We start from the raw sequence: 15,255 nt of genomic DNA, 5'->3' as shown, positions 1-15,255 counted from the left end.
AACAAATACTAAAAAGTAACTTTTTAGTCTACTACATATATTGTTTCTAGTATTCTATGTGTATAGTTTCCATTCTGAAGAATATATTTATGGCAAAAAAATAAATGTGTCTCCTCCAAAATGGTTAAAAACCAAAAGCTAGGGCTGGGGTTGAAGCTCAGTGGTGGAGCTCTTGTCTAGCACGTGTGAGGCACTTGGTTCAATCCCCAGCACCATGTAATAACAAATAAATAAAATAAAGGTATTGTGTCCATCTACAACTAAAAAATTTTAAAAATTAAGTAGCATTAAAAAAAACTAATATTATTAAAATTTTATACCTTCTTATAACAACACTGAAAAGTTAATTAGAGTGATTAGAAAAATGGAGTTCTTTGTAGTACCACAGAATATCTGGTTCTTAGTTATTGATTTACACCAAAGTAGTAGTAGCCAGGTATTGAACAAAAAGCAGTGCACTTAAAACATCATTAAAGCCAATGCTTAAACTTCAAAATAAAAAAAACAATTATGGTTAAAGAGCTGTAAAAGCTAACTTTTTAAGACTTAAGCACACTAATTACTATCATAACAGGATGCTTTATTGAGCCATTATCTTTTCTAGCCAGATGTATACATTAGTTTTAGTTTTGGAATTCTAACCAGGGATATTTTTTAGTTTAAAAGTACAACAAACACACTTTCATTTTTTAAAAGGAACATCAGAATCAAATAACACAATAAGAAAATTTAAAAACATATAGAAATACCCTGAAAGCTACATGTGAATCACTGAGAAATGGCCCCTCTTTTTCGATGTAATTTATGCTTGAATCTCCAGCAATTAGGTGCACGCTTCCTTCCATTCCCTCTACAGTGCTCTCTCCAGGATTCAATGCTTTTGCAAGAGTGTCAAATGCCCTAAAAAGAGACATCAGAAGCTGTGAGCTTGACCAATCTCCAAGAGTAAAATAAAAATTCTACAGAAAATTCTAGAATTGTGACCTAAGCCTAGTGGTTCAGTGACAGAACATTTGCTTAGCATGCAGGAGGCCCACCCTTCCCCACAAAGATTTAAGACCTAAAATATTCTTTAGAAAATAGGTTGGGTATGTGGGGTTAAGTGGTACAGTGCTTGCCTTATATGCATGAGATCCCAGGTTTAATTCCCCAGCACCACAAAACAAAACAAAACGAAACAACCTCCACAACTTTAGAAAATAGATATTTGCTATATCAACAGTTTATTTTAATGACTTGTATGATTCTCTTCAAACTCAACAAATTAAACTTTTATACGTATGGTATGAAACACTATATTATCAGATTAATGTAATATCAAGGAATTAAGTTTCTTCTAAAAAAAATCTTAGGGGGGGAATTCTTGTGCTCTATTTACAGAGTTGGGACTTAAAAATTCAGAGAATAATTTAAAATCTGGTTACACAGGTAAATGTAAAAACTGTTAAGCATTGGAAATAAGAATAATAAACTATTAGCAAATAATTATTCAAAGTAACACCCCATATTTTTCAATGATATGCCTTCTAGAGCTCCTTAAAATCTCATTTTAAATAAAGTACTTATTGTGATTCAATCGCAGTTTATCAATATTTTATTTTATTTATTTTCTGGTGCTAACGTTTGAACCCAGGGTCTTGGGCATGCTAGGCAAGTGCTTTACCACTGTGCTACAGCCCAGAACAATATTTAATATTTTAGGTGACAGAACTACAAGAAAAGTTTGAAGACATTTGGTTTCTAAATCCTAAGCGTTAACACTGACAGAATAAAAAACAGAATTCTGCATTATTTTCCTCAAGTGTAGTTCATTCAACTGGGTGTCTTTTACATTTATTTTTATCAATAAAAATTATTGTATGTGGAATCAATAAGACTGTTTAGAAAGAAAATATTTTGTGCTTACATAAACAGAAGATAAAATCTAGCAATTAAAATATCAGATGCAAATTACTACTCAAGAGGGAAAATATTCCTAAATTTTACAAATACATTCTAATCTTATTCACTTATTGCTTATTATTTAGAATGTAATTTGCTCAACATTTTATATTAAATGCAGTTTTTCAGTTAAAACTTACTACACTTTAAATTTTCTAAGTCTAATAGAAACTTTAATCAACAGTGTTTAAAACAAACATATACCAGTAAATGCTAAAACATTTAAAAAGACACTTACCTTGAAACATCACCATTGCTCTGTGTTTCTTGAAAGTCACACAAAGATGAATCACCATTGCCTAAACTTTCCATCATAGATATTTCATTACTATTTTGAGAAAGATCTTTAGTTTTTCCAAGATTTGCTAATGAGGTAACCACACTGGCCAATGTACTTAAATCTCCCTGACATGATTCAGCCTAAAAAAAAAAAAAAAAAAAAAGTATTAAATTCTGCAAATTGGCATCAATTTATTTTAAAATCTGAATGTCCAATTCTAGATTACAAAATGCTATAAGTGCACTAAGATAAATGAATGCTTGCCTGGCATGATTAAGCCTCTGGGTTCAAACACCCCCACTCCCTTTAAAAAAAAAAAAAAATCACCCAATCCCATGTTCTTTTTTTATTGGAGTTGAACAATCTTTATACAGGGTTAAGATGTTGGCTTTTTCTTACACAATATACTTTCCCCCATTTGACTTCATTTTTTATGTTTGCTAACAACTATAGAGTATATCCTGTATGCATTAGCTGTAATTCATTAGAAACATTTTTTTCCTTAACTCTTCACTTAGTAAATATAACTAAGTGCTTCATTTTCTTCCTTCATCAATTTTTCAGAGCAATGAATTGATACCTTAGCAACTTCTAATGGTGACAGATTTTCCTGAGTATCATTTGCTTTTTAAATATTTTTTTAGTTGTAGATGGACACAATATCTTTATTTTATTTTTTTATGTGGTGCTGAGGATTGAACGCAGTACCTCACACTTGCTAGGCAAGTGCTCTACCACTGAGCCACGACCCCAGCCCCTGCGTATCATTTTCAATTAATACATTTTTAGATATCTGAATTTGTTACATTATTTTTTAAAAAAATCTATTAGTTGTAGTTGAACATAATACCTTTTTATTTATTTTTGTGTGGTGCTGAGGATCAAACCCAGTGCCTCGCACATGCTAGATGAGCACTCTACCGCTGAACCACAACCCCAGCCTCTTGTTACATTCTTTCTTTAATGCTCAAATTATCCCATCAAACCTAATGAGAGGACTTCCAAACCTCCTTCTATGGCCTACTGGCAAGATCCTTTAATAATATTTTTTCAATTAGTACTTTGCTTTATGGTTTTTATTCATACTGTTTTTAATATTTATTTTTTAGTTGTAGTTGGACACAATATCTTTATTTTATTTATTTATTTTTATGTGGTGCTGTGGATGGAACTCAGGGCCTCACACACGGTAGGTGAGCTACAATCCCAGCCCCTCATACTGTTCTTTTTTTTTTTTTTTAAATATTTATATTTTAGTTGGACACATGCCTTTATTTCACTGATTTATTTTTATGTGGTGCTGAGGATCAAACCCAGGATCTCACACATGTGAAGCAAGCGCTCTACCACTGAGCCACAACCCCAGGCCCCTCATACTGTTCTTAATCCTAAAATAATAACTGTGTTTCTGTTGTTTCATTTGTTCTATTGATTCTCTATGTGAATGAAGTTGATTTTGGTGAACGTATAGCAAAACAAACAATTTCTGTGCTCTCCTCAAATTAATCAGTAGGCAGGTAATTATTTAATAAATATCAATTACATGACTACTACTTCCATGTGTATTTTACTTAATCTTCATAACAACCCTGTCAGACAGGAATCACCATCCCTCTATCATCAACAAAAGAATGATCCTTTAAAATCAGGCAGTAAAAAGCAGAGGCGGGACAGGAAGTCAAGTCTATATGACTGTACTCCATGCTTGCAGCCACTGCTCCAAACAGCCTTCTTATATATGAGTAAACAGTTGTAACTTTTAAGTATTATAATTTTCAGCTAAAACTTAAAGACACATGTATTCTCTTTCCATGAAACAACTTATACAGCTAGATTCTCAAGTTTTTGTGCTGGTGATTGAAGCCTGGGCATAGCATACTCTCTTCTCAGTTACAATCTGAGTCCTTTGGGCCTGTTTGTAAGAGAAACTTAATATACAACATTGTTATAACCACTTAATACAAAGACAAATAGTAAAGCACAGTGTCTGGGCAGATAGTAATTAAACAAAAGTTAGTTCTCTTCCTTTCTTAAAGGAATTATTATATTTTAAAAATTTAGCTTTAAATTGCCCTAAACACACCTTATCTGGTGTCATCAGCACAGTTGACTCAGTTTTTATTCCAGACTGATGAATATTCACAAACATTCCTGAATCCAACAGTCCTGTTGACCTGTAACAAATAAGTTTATGTCTCAGTATCACTGGGAAAAACAAAAAAACTAACTACTTAATGTTTGTTTTACTATACCTTGCAGTTTCACTATCTGTTACAAAAGTTGGAGTTGCAGCTAATGGGCTTCGAAGGTCTTTTCGGATATAGATTTTCTCTGTTGAAGCAGCACAGTTAGAAGATTTTTCTCGGGATACTTCAATGGGTTTTCTTTCACACTGAACAGCTATAAAAACGGATTGATTATATCATAATACAGAATTCATGCCTACTATAAATGTAAGCTCTAGGTCAACAATCCTGCTAATAATGGAAGACAAGGCCACTACACTGAATTCGACAGATAACCATCAATACTTAAAATACAAGCAAATTTTTAAAAATTGCTTCATATTTGTAAAATAAACCAGTTGCATCTCTCAGTTTCCTGTCTCTCCTCCACTCCTGTGGTAGAAATACGGAGGAATTTTTATTTTTTAAAAGCTCACTGACACAAAGTTATGAATCCCTCATGTATCTATGAGTTTAAACAAAAAAATGAAATAAAATGTGACCAATTAAAAATTATACTAATAAACACAGAAAAGTCTAAGATGGATCTTTTTTAAGCTAAGGGCAAGGAGACTTTTTTTTTTTTTTTTACAAATATTTCAACTGTCTGGTCTTTATTTATAATATATATACTGTAACATATATTAAATTCACGTAGGTATACATAGTACTTATAAGAATTTTATTTCATATTACTTACTAGATAAAGTAGTATGGTTGTAAACTGTACATTTTCTGGCAGACAAATTGCCAGCATTCAAAAAAATTAAAAAACAATTGCCAGCATTCAAAGCCAAGTTGTGCTCCTTATTAGTTGTATACCTTGGATAAGTTTTTCAACATCTGTCTAGTAAAATGTAAAATGGATAACAATAGTATCTTCTGTAGAGAACTGCCCTGAGAGGAAATTAATATATATGCTAAGTGTAGTATTTGTATTCTGAGAGCTTTTATTAGCCATTATCATTATCTTATTAAGTCACTTTTTAGTAGTTTAATCAAAAAGCAAACTGGGGTTTATAGCTTAGAGAGGTAAAGTGCTTGCCTAGCACATGTGAGGTTTTGGGTCTGATCCCCAGGCACTGTTAGGGGGAAAAAAAAAAGTAAACTCGAATCTAGTTAGTCATATTTTTTTGGGTGCCAACTTCAAATTACAAATATATACTAGATATATTAACAGTCAAAAAATGTTTGTTGAATAATACACATATGTACATATTCTTATATTCCGAGTTGGAAAACTGAAATGAAAAGGTATATATATTTGACATTTTTAATGTGTTAATTTGAATATAATTCTAGTTTCCTGGAATTCTTAAAAGTATTTTCTCCTTTAAAGCTAATACATACAGTCTTGTTTCATTCCAAACGCAATACATCTCTGTAACCTGCAGTATTGACAGCGGTTTCGATGGTGTTTATTGATAATACAGTCCTTTGATCCTCGACATGAATATACTAAGTTTTTTCGGATGCTTCTTTTAAAAAATCCTTTGCAGCCTTCACAAGTTACTGCTCCATAATGACGCCCTAGAGATAAAATGTTAAGACAACATAAAAGTCACATATTTTAAGAACAGAAATGAAATAAACGCATTTCTTCCTTTTAAATAATAAATTTGATAAAACTAAGATTATTGATTCTGACATGCAAAACTTTTTTTAGGAACTATTAAACAGAATGAAATAATTATACTTTGTGATAAATTATAAAAAATATGAAAATTTTAATTTTATAATGTAAGCTCAACAATGTTAAAGAAAATTTGGGAAAGAGCAATCATCTATAATCCCCTTTTCTTTTTTTTTTTTATTAGTTGCTCAAGACAATACAATGATCTTGACATATCATACATTTGATTCAAATGGGGTATAAATTCTTATTTTTCCACGTGTACAGATTGCAGGATCACATTGGTTATACAGCCACGTTTATATGTACAGCAATACTAGTGTCTGTTGTATTGTGCTGCCCTCCCTATCCCCCCTCCCCTCCCCTCCCCTCCCTCTACCCAATCTACTGTGACACATTTCTCTTTTTTTTCTTCCTCCTCACACCATCATATATGTAATTTTATATAGTGATGAGGGTCTCCTTCCATTTTCCATGCAATTCCGTTCTCCCATTCCCTCCCACCTCTCTTCCCTGTTTAGTGGTAATCTTCTTTAAATTCCTTAATAGGACACCTATAGCACAAGAGTTAAAATCAAGAATCAACAAATGGGACGTATTCAAACTAAAAAGTTTTTTCTCAGCAAGAGAAATAATAAGTGAGGTAAATAGGGAGCCTACATCCTAGGAACAAATTTTTACCCCTCACACTTCAGATAGAGCTCTAATCTCCAGAGTATACAAAGAACTCAAAAATTAAACAACAAGAAAACAAATAACCCAATCAACAAATGGGCCAAGGATCTGAACAGACACTTCTCAGAGGAGGATATAAAATCAATCAGCAATTACACGAAAAAATGCTCACCATCTCTAGCAATCAGAGAAATGCAAATTAAAACCACTCTAAGATACCATCTCCCTCCAGTAAGAATGGCAGCCATTATGAAGTCAAACAATAACAAGTGCTGGCGAGGATGTGGGGAAAAAGGTACACTTGTACATTGCTGGTGGGACTGCAAATTGGTGCAGCCAATTTGGAAAGCAGTATGGAGATTTCTCTGAAAGCTGGGAATGGAACCACCATTTGACCCAGCTATTCCCCTTCTCGGACTATACCCAAAAGACCTAGAAAGAGCATACTACAGGGACACAGCTAATCAATGTTCATAGTAGCACAATTCACAATAGCTAGACTGTGGAACCAACCTAGATGCCCTTCAATAGATGAATAGATAAAAAAAAAAATGTGGCATTTATACACAATGGAATATTACTCAGCACTAAAAAATAACAAAATCATGGCATTTGCAAGGAAATAGATGGCATTAGAGCAGATTATGCTAAGTGAAGTTAGCCAATCCCTAAAAAACAAATGCCGAATGTCTTCTTTGATATGGGGGGGGGGGTGTGACTCAAAACATAATCCCCTTTTCTAACATACAAAGTTTTTCTTTTTTTTTTTTAATATTTATTTTTTAGTTGTAGTTGGACAAAATACCTTTATTATTTTTTATGTGGTGCTGAGGATAGAACCCAGGGCCTGAACATGCTAGGCAAGTGCTCTACCGCTGAGCCACATCCCCAACCCGAAAGTTTTCATTTATAAGATCACTTAATTAACTATTTTATTATATACTTTAATCTGAATACAATATACACCAGAAAGGAAGATGAAATGTAGTCTAGTATTTGAAATATAATCATCTCTACTCATAAGTTTCACTTTTGAAATTTCTGAAGAAATCTGTTACATTTTGATTATCCCGTGATAATTTCTTTTGCATACTTACTAACAAACTGAACATACTCTGGGAAAAGTTCTAATGGAGATTTTCATAAAGAAGTTTTAGAAAAGAGTAACAAACTTAAAACTCTTGAATTGTATACCACTGGCATCTGTGAATATGTATGAGCAGATATGAGTATATTTCTGGCATGAAATAATAATGATCAGAATGAAAGTGACTTAACTCCAAGTACCAGTAATAAGCTTTGAGAACAATCTTCTCAGTTACACAGAACACCGAATAAAGATTCCCCAAAACTTTTTTCACTTCAATAATTCAAATTACTTTGTATTCCCAGAAGTTGACAACTGACGTAATATATTACTAAAAATCACATCTTATTTTAAAATAATACACTGACAAAAAATAATAAAGTGATTCCTTTGACAAATCCTCCAATTTTAACTTTCAAAAATGTCTACGTGTACACTTAAAGTGAAACTTTCCATGATTCATTGAAATAATCATTTGATATCACTACAAATCAAACTGCACTGAAGTAGAAGGTGAAAGAAAAGCTCTGGGGAAAAATTAGCTACATTTTGAGCAGGGTGCAGTGGTGCATACCTATAATACCAGCTACCCGAGAGGCTGAGAGAGGAGGATCACAAGTTTAAAGCCAGCCTTGGCAACTCTGTGAGACTCTGTCTCAAAATAAAATTTAAAAAGGACTGAGGATGTAACTCAGTGGTAGAGTGTTCGTCTGGTATGTGGGAAACCCTAGGTTCAATCACCAATAGTGGGGGAATAATCACATAAAGTCATATGTCACTATAAAAATGACACATTTCTTTTTCTTTTTTGCAGTGCTGGGGATGAATTCAGGGCCTCACACATGCTAGGCAAGCACTGTAACACTGGGTCACATACCCAGAACTATTTTTGTTTTTATTTTTAGAAGATAGTATGTATTTTAACAAAACAATACATATAGGTAATTTTTAATGTTACCTGAAGCTTTGTCTCCACATACTACACAAAGATCAAAAACCTTATTTGGTCCCTGGTCTGGGGAAGAATTATCTGTTAAGAGCTTAAAAAAAGAGAGAAAAGAAAAATGTTATTACTCGGTAACAATCTCATTCTGTTAAAAAAAATTAAAGAATATTCAGTCTTTTTACTTTATCTTAAGTTAATCTTAAACTGTGAACTCAAATCAATTAAACTCGTCTTATATATAGGTGAAAATTTCAACTATTATAAAAAACAAGGACAGCAAGAATATCTTTTCAATGTGTTCCATAACAACTCCATTAAAAAATCAAATTCAACACACAATTACATTAATATCTTTTTGATGTTGGTTTTCTTGTTTTGAGACAAGGGTTTTACTATGTTGCCCAGGCTAACCTTGAGCTTGAGACCCTTCTGTCTCAAACTCCTGAGTACCAGAGATTCCAGGTATATACCTCTATACCCAGCTACATACATTTTTTTTCTAAATGCATTTTAACCATAAACATACTATTTCAAAGTTATTTTTATTTGTTCTTTTTAGTTATACATGACAATAGATTTTTTTTTTTTTTTGGTTTGGGTATTTGGGATTGAACTCAAGGGCACTGAACTGAACCACATTCCCAGCCCTATTTTGTATTTTATTTAGAGACAGGGTCTCACTGAGTTGCTTAGCACCTTGCTTCTGCGGAGGCTGGCTTTGAACTAGTGATTCTCCTGTCTCAGTCTCCTGATCCACTGAGATTACAGGTGTGTGCCACTGCACTTGGCTTGAATGTACTTTGATATATCTTACATACGTCGAGGACAACTTTCCATTCTGTGGTTGTACAGGATGTAGAATTACACTGATCATATATTCATACATGAACATAGAAAAGTTACATCCAATTCTTTCCACTATCTTTCCCATCCCCATCTCCACACCCTTCCTCTATCTAGTCCCAATCCTGTGAACCTCCACTTCTCCCTCCACACCCTCCCAATGTGATCCTTCCCCATTGTGAGTTAACACTGACCTTTGGTTTTTTGGGACTGGTTTATTTCACTTTAACATGATAGCCTCCAGTTCCATCCATTCAATGGCAAATGCCATAATTTCATTCTGTATGACTGAGTAATATTCCGTTGTGTGTACATACGACATTTTCTTTATCAGTTCTTCTATTGAAGGCACCTAGGTTGGTTCTATAACTTAGCTATTGTGAACTGAGCTGCTATGAATATTGACATGGCTGTGTCACTGTAGTATGCTGATTTTAGTCCTTTCGGCATATGCTGAGGAGTGGGATAACTAGGTCAAATGATGGTTCCGTTCCAGGTTTTCTGAGGACTCTCTATACTGCTTTACAGAGTAGTTTTATAAATTTGCAGTCCCAGTAGTAAGGTATGAGTGCACTTTTTCCCCACATCCACACCAACATTTATTGTAACTTGTATTCTTGATAACTGTGATTTTTTTTTTTTTTTGTGGTACTGGGGATTGAACTCATGGCCTTGTGCATGTGAGGCAAGCACTCTACCAACTGAGCAATATCCCCAGCCCAATAACTGTGATTTTGACTGGAGATAAATTCTCAGTGTAGTTTTAATTTTCATTTCTCTAATTGCTAATGACGTTGAATATTTTTTCATATATTTCTTGACCATCTGTATTTCTTCTTCTGTGAAGTGTCCGTTCAGTTCCTTTGCCCATTTATTTTTTATTTTTAATTATCTTTAAAATTTTTTTTTAAATTATGTTTTTAGTTGTCGTTGGACACAATATCTTTATTTTATTTGTTTACTTTTAATGTGGTGCTGAGGATCAAACCCACGGCCTCACACATGTTAGGCGAACATTCTACCACTGAGCCACAATCCCAGCCCCTAAAAAAATTTTTTTAAAGTGGGGGAGAGGGCTGGGGATGTGGCTCAAGCGGTAGCGCGCTCGCCTGGCATGTGTGCGGCCCGAGTTCGATCCTCAACACCACATACAAACAAAGATATTGTGTCCGCCGAAAACTAAAAAAAAAAAAAATTAAAAAAAAAAATTCCCTCTCTAAAAAAAATAAAAAATAAAGTGGGGGAGAGAGAGGGAGGGAGGGAGGGAGGGAGGGGTATAGATGGACACAACACAATGCCTTTATTTTTATGTGGTGCTGAGAACGGAACCCAGGTCCCACCCGTGCTAGGCGGGCACTCTACCTCTGAGCCACATTCCCAGTCCCAGCCTTTGCCCACTTATTGATTGGGTTGTTTGCTTTTTGGTGTTAAGTTTTTTGAGTTCTTTATATATCCTGGAGAGTAATGCTCTGAGGTGCAAGTGCATAAGATTTTTTTCCCATTCTTCAGGCTCTCTCTTCATGTTCTTGATTATTTCCCTTTACTGTGAAGAAGCTTTTTAGTTTGATACAATCCCATTTATTGATTCTTGATTTTACTTCTTGTGCTTTAGGAGTCTTATTGAGGAATTTGGTTCCTAAGCCATCATGATGGAGATTTGGGCCTACCACTTCTTCTAGTAGGTGCAGGGTCTCTGGACTAATGCCTAGGTCCTCGGTCCACTTTGAGCTGAGTTTTGTGCAGGGTGAGAGATGGGGTACTAATATTATTCATATAGAATGTCAAATTATTATGGCAGACATAAATGTTTATAGCAGCTCAATCCATGACAGCTAAGCTATGGAACTAACCTATGTGCTCTTCAACATATAAATGGATTAAAAAAAAAAAAGTGGTAAATATACACAATATAATATTACTCAGTTATAAAGAAGAATGGAATTCTGGCATTTGCTGGCAAATGGATGGAACTGGAGACTATCATGCTAAGTGAAATAAGCCAATCCCAAAAAACCAAAGGCTGAATGTTCTCTCTGATATGCAGATGCTAACACACAATGGGGGTGGGGGAGGGACATAAATTCTTTGGATTAGACAAAGGAAAATGAAGGGAAGCAGGGGTGAGTGAGAAGAGTAAGGACAGTAGAATGAAACTGGACATAACTTTCCTATGTTCATAAATGAATATACGACCAGGGTGACTCCATATTCTGTACAACCACAAGAATGGGAAGTTATACTCCATGTATATATATGTACATACAGTATGTCAAAATACATTCTACTGTCATGTGTAACTAAGAACAACACAACAGAAAAACAAAAAAATCATTGCAGCAGTTACTAATCCTATCATGACATGTCTTTTTTGTTTGTTTTGTTTTAATATTTTTTAGTTGTCAATGGACCTTTATTTTATTTGTATGTGGTGCTGAGAATCAAACCCAGTGCCTCACACATGCTAGGCAAGCTCTCTACCACTAAGCCAAAATTCCAGCCCCCATGACATGTCTTTGAAGAGCTTAGAAACTGGGCTGGGGATATGGCTCAAGCGATAGCACGCTCGCCTGGCATGCGTGTGACCCGGGTTCGATCCTCAGCACCACATACAAAGATGTTGTGTCCGCCAAATACTAAAAAATAAATGTTAAAATTCTCTCTCTCCCTCTCTTAAAAAAAAAAAAAAAAGAGCTTAGAAACTTTCCATATGGAATGGCCTGACAAAAACTTTTAAGAGCATAAAAAGTCCTGAACTTTTTGAGGGGAAATGGGTTATTATAAATAAATTTTGATGATATAATTAATCATAACTTTGAAAATATGATCAACATACAAAATTCAGACTTTGTACTAATGAGGTATGACTGGGGACATGTGCAGGTTGAGATCATGGGCTCTGGTCTGATGAACAGTAGCTCCTAACTGACTAGAAGTGAAATTCGGTGGGATGGTCTTGGGCAAATTACCAGGCCTTTTAAATTATATAAAGAGCTCATCAGTAAACAGGAGGAATGTGAAGCTAGCAAAGGAACAATAGTTTCTTCTGTTTTAGGGTTATCTTCCAACTTTCATATTTTTTTTTTCCAAAGTTTTGAAATACTAACAAATCATCAATGTGGTCCCAAAACAATGATATAGCATTTAAACACTTTCTCTTGCTACTTGAAAACCCCTGTAATCCCCACCTTTTTCTCTCCATTTAGGAGTGTGAATGTCTTCATGAATAATTTTCATTTTGACAACTTTAAATGGAGGATAAAAAAACTTTAAATGGTAAACTTTAAACTTTAAATGATTCTTAAAATGACTGTCCCTTACTATGTAATATAAGGTATTATTTCTTTCTATATCACCTCAAAAATCAGTCTTTAATAAGTACTTTAAAAAATTCAACACCAAGCATGGTGGTGTATGCTTGTGATGCCAGCTACTAAGAAGGCTGAGACAGAAGGATCAGGAGCTGGAGGCCCGCTTAAGCAACACAGTGAGACCCCATCAAAGAAAAAGAAAAAAGTAATAACAAGTGAACAAAAATTTCTGATAGTAGATGTCCTCTGAAAGGACCTATGACAAGTATCACACTTCCTTAATGGCATACTGATCACAAATGGTGCTTATTTTTAGAGGCTATTATTTTTAATACAAAGAAGTCAAAAGGACTGCTCATATTTGAATCAAATCTTCTCAGTCTAGGGGAACTGCAACCTATATCTGTTTCTCTTTTATTTTCCTCAGAGAGAATCCATAAAGTAGGCAAGTTCCAATATGATCTTTATTTTAAAAATAGAGATTTTTAAAAATTTTTAATATTTATTTTTTTTAGTTTTCGGCGGACACAACATCTTTGTTTGTATGTGGTGCTGAGGATTGAACCCTGTCCGCACGCATGCCAGGCCAGCGCCCTACCGCTTGAGCCACATCCCCAAGCCCAATTTTTTTTTTAAAAAGCAGTAACTTTACAATGAAGAAACATGACATAACAGCACTTCAGCCAGGTGATCAAATTTACCTCACCATCCATATTACATTGACAACAAATACTTTTTTTTTTTTGGTACTGGGGATTGAACTCAGTGTGCTTACCCATTGAGCCACATCCCCAGCCCTTTTTTACGTTTTATTTAGAGACAGGGTCTCACTGAGTTGCTTAGGGCCTCAATGAGTTGCCAAGTCTGGTTTTGAACTCAAGATCCTCCTGCCTCAGCCTCCTGAGCTGCTGGGATTATAGGCATGTGCCACCGCTCCCAGCAGTAAGTACTTTTGATAAATGATGAACTGGCATTTAACTCCCATGATCTTTTCCACACAAAACTATACCCACCTCAAAACTGTCAAGGCCATCAAAAACAAGTAAGAAATCGTCAAAGTTAAAGCCACCACTATAAACCTTTTAAACTATCAATTCTACTTCTGTGATATTCTATCCTCTATAGAAACAAACAGATAAAGGTGTGAGAGTAAAAGCAGACAATTCATGGACTGCTTGTTATGTCAATGAAGGTGTGGTTGACAAGAAAGTAGGAACAATGCTGAAACCAGCAGCAACACTTCCTAGTTCTTGATCTGGCAGCTTGCTATGAGTACCACAGAAGCCTGGTTCCAGACACCACAGCTATAAAAGTTGTTTCTGAATTTGACAGTGTCTACTTTGAACCTCAGAAGTTGGAGGGGACTCTCAGAACCAAATTTTGTAGCATGCTCTAATAGTTATTCTTAGAAACCTGACCTAGAACTGTATTCATTATTAAATTGCTCCCTAGCCAAACTAGCTAGAATGGATCTTCTGGATATAACTAAGAACTGCCCAAAATATCTGGGTGTGAGGGAGGGTTATGAGTGAAAGTACAATGGCCCACAGGAAAAAGCAGTCACCACAGACACTCCGAACACAATTTACACAATATTATACTCTACATAATATGCATATATTTGAAGTCTTTATGGCAGGACTTTAATTTAAGCTTTTTAACTTTTTATAAGTGTAAAAGGGAGATACTTCTACAGTTATTTACCTGGAGATGTGGTGCAGACAGATCAGGAGTTGTAAAAAATAACTGGTTAACACCAGCTGCATCTGGAGTTGTGAGGAAAACTTTTCCTGGAGTGGAATCTTGTCTGGCCAGAATGACCTTGCTTGGAGTAGAACTATCGTGATTTGTCAGAATGAACTGCTTGCCTTGTGTATTATGATCAAGTGCTGTCACAATCTGGATTTTTTGCCCAGTTTGCTGCTCTGTAACAATCTAACACAATCAGGTTAAATTAATAATCGATTCAGCATAATATTTTGTTTTTCTTAGTGATACAATTTTCTTATATTCTCAAAGCTAGAAAAGCTACCACTATAAACCTTTTAAACTAGCAATTCTACTTCCATTTTACCCTATGGAAACAAACAGATAAAGGTATGATAGTAAATCATTTGACCTTATTGTTTTGGTATGACAGTAAATTATTTGACCTTATATTGATTCCTTTTTCCCTCTTCTTTCCCACCTTAATTTAGACAACCATACATTTGTTGTTCTGAATTCTGGGGGGATATAGCAGGGAATGAAACAAAAATCTCTGCCCTCATAAAGCTTTTACTTCAGTGTAAAAAGATATAAAAAAATAATAATATTG

General features: G+C 34.6%; 1 protein-coding gene across 4 annotated transcripts in view; it reads right to left on the bottom strand.

Annotated features, from left to right (window-relative positions):
- Window positions 1-15,255, bottom strand: part of Nr2c1 (nuclear receptor subfamily 2 group C member 1) — a 52,814-nt gene that overhangs the window by 22,375 nt on the left and 15,184 nt on the right. For all 4 annotated transcript variants that reach the window (XM_046419314.2, XM_058571295.1, XM_046419315.2 and 1 more), the window contains 7 exons: window positions 14,643-14,873; window positions 8,800-8,881; window positions 5,797-5,976; window positions 4,474-4,621; window positions 4,305-4,395; window positions 2,180-2,361; window positions 750-900 (listed from right to left, as the gene is read on the bottom strand). In XM_046419314.2, the coding sequence (XP_046275270.1) occupies window positions 750-900; window positions 2,180-2,361; window positions 4,305-4,395; window positions 4,474-4,621; window positions 5,797-5,976; window positions 8,800-8,881; window positions 14,643-14,873 (1,065 nt within the window). The remainder of the gene's footprint in view (window positions 1-749; window positions 901-2,179; window positions 2,362-4,304; window positions 4,396-4,473; window positions 4,622-5,796; window positions 5,977-8,799; window positions 8,882-14,642; window positions 14,874-15,255) is intronic.

The sequence above is a fragment of the Marmota monax genome, unplaced genomic scaffold (assembly GCF_021218885.2).
Source record: "Marmota monax isolate L192 unplaced genomic scaffold, Marmota_monax_Labrador192_F-V1.1 WCK01_AAM20220418_F8-fsc00036, whole genome shotgun sequence".
Lineage (NCBI taxonomy): Eukaryota > Metazoa > Chordata > Mammalia > Rodentia > Sciuridae > Marmota > Marmota monax.
The sequence above is the reverse complement of the archived record's forward strand: the minus strand, read 5'-3'. Positions and strand labels throughout refer to the sequence as shown.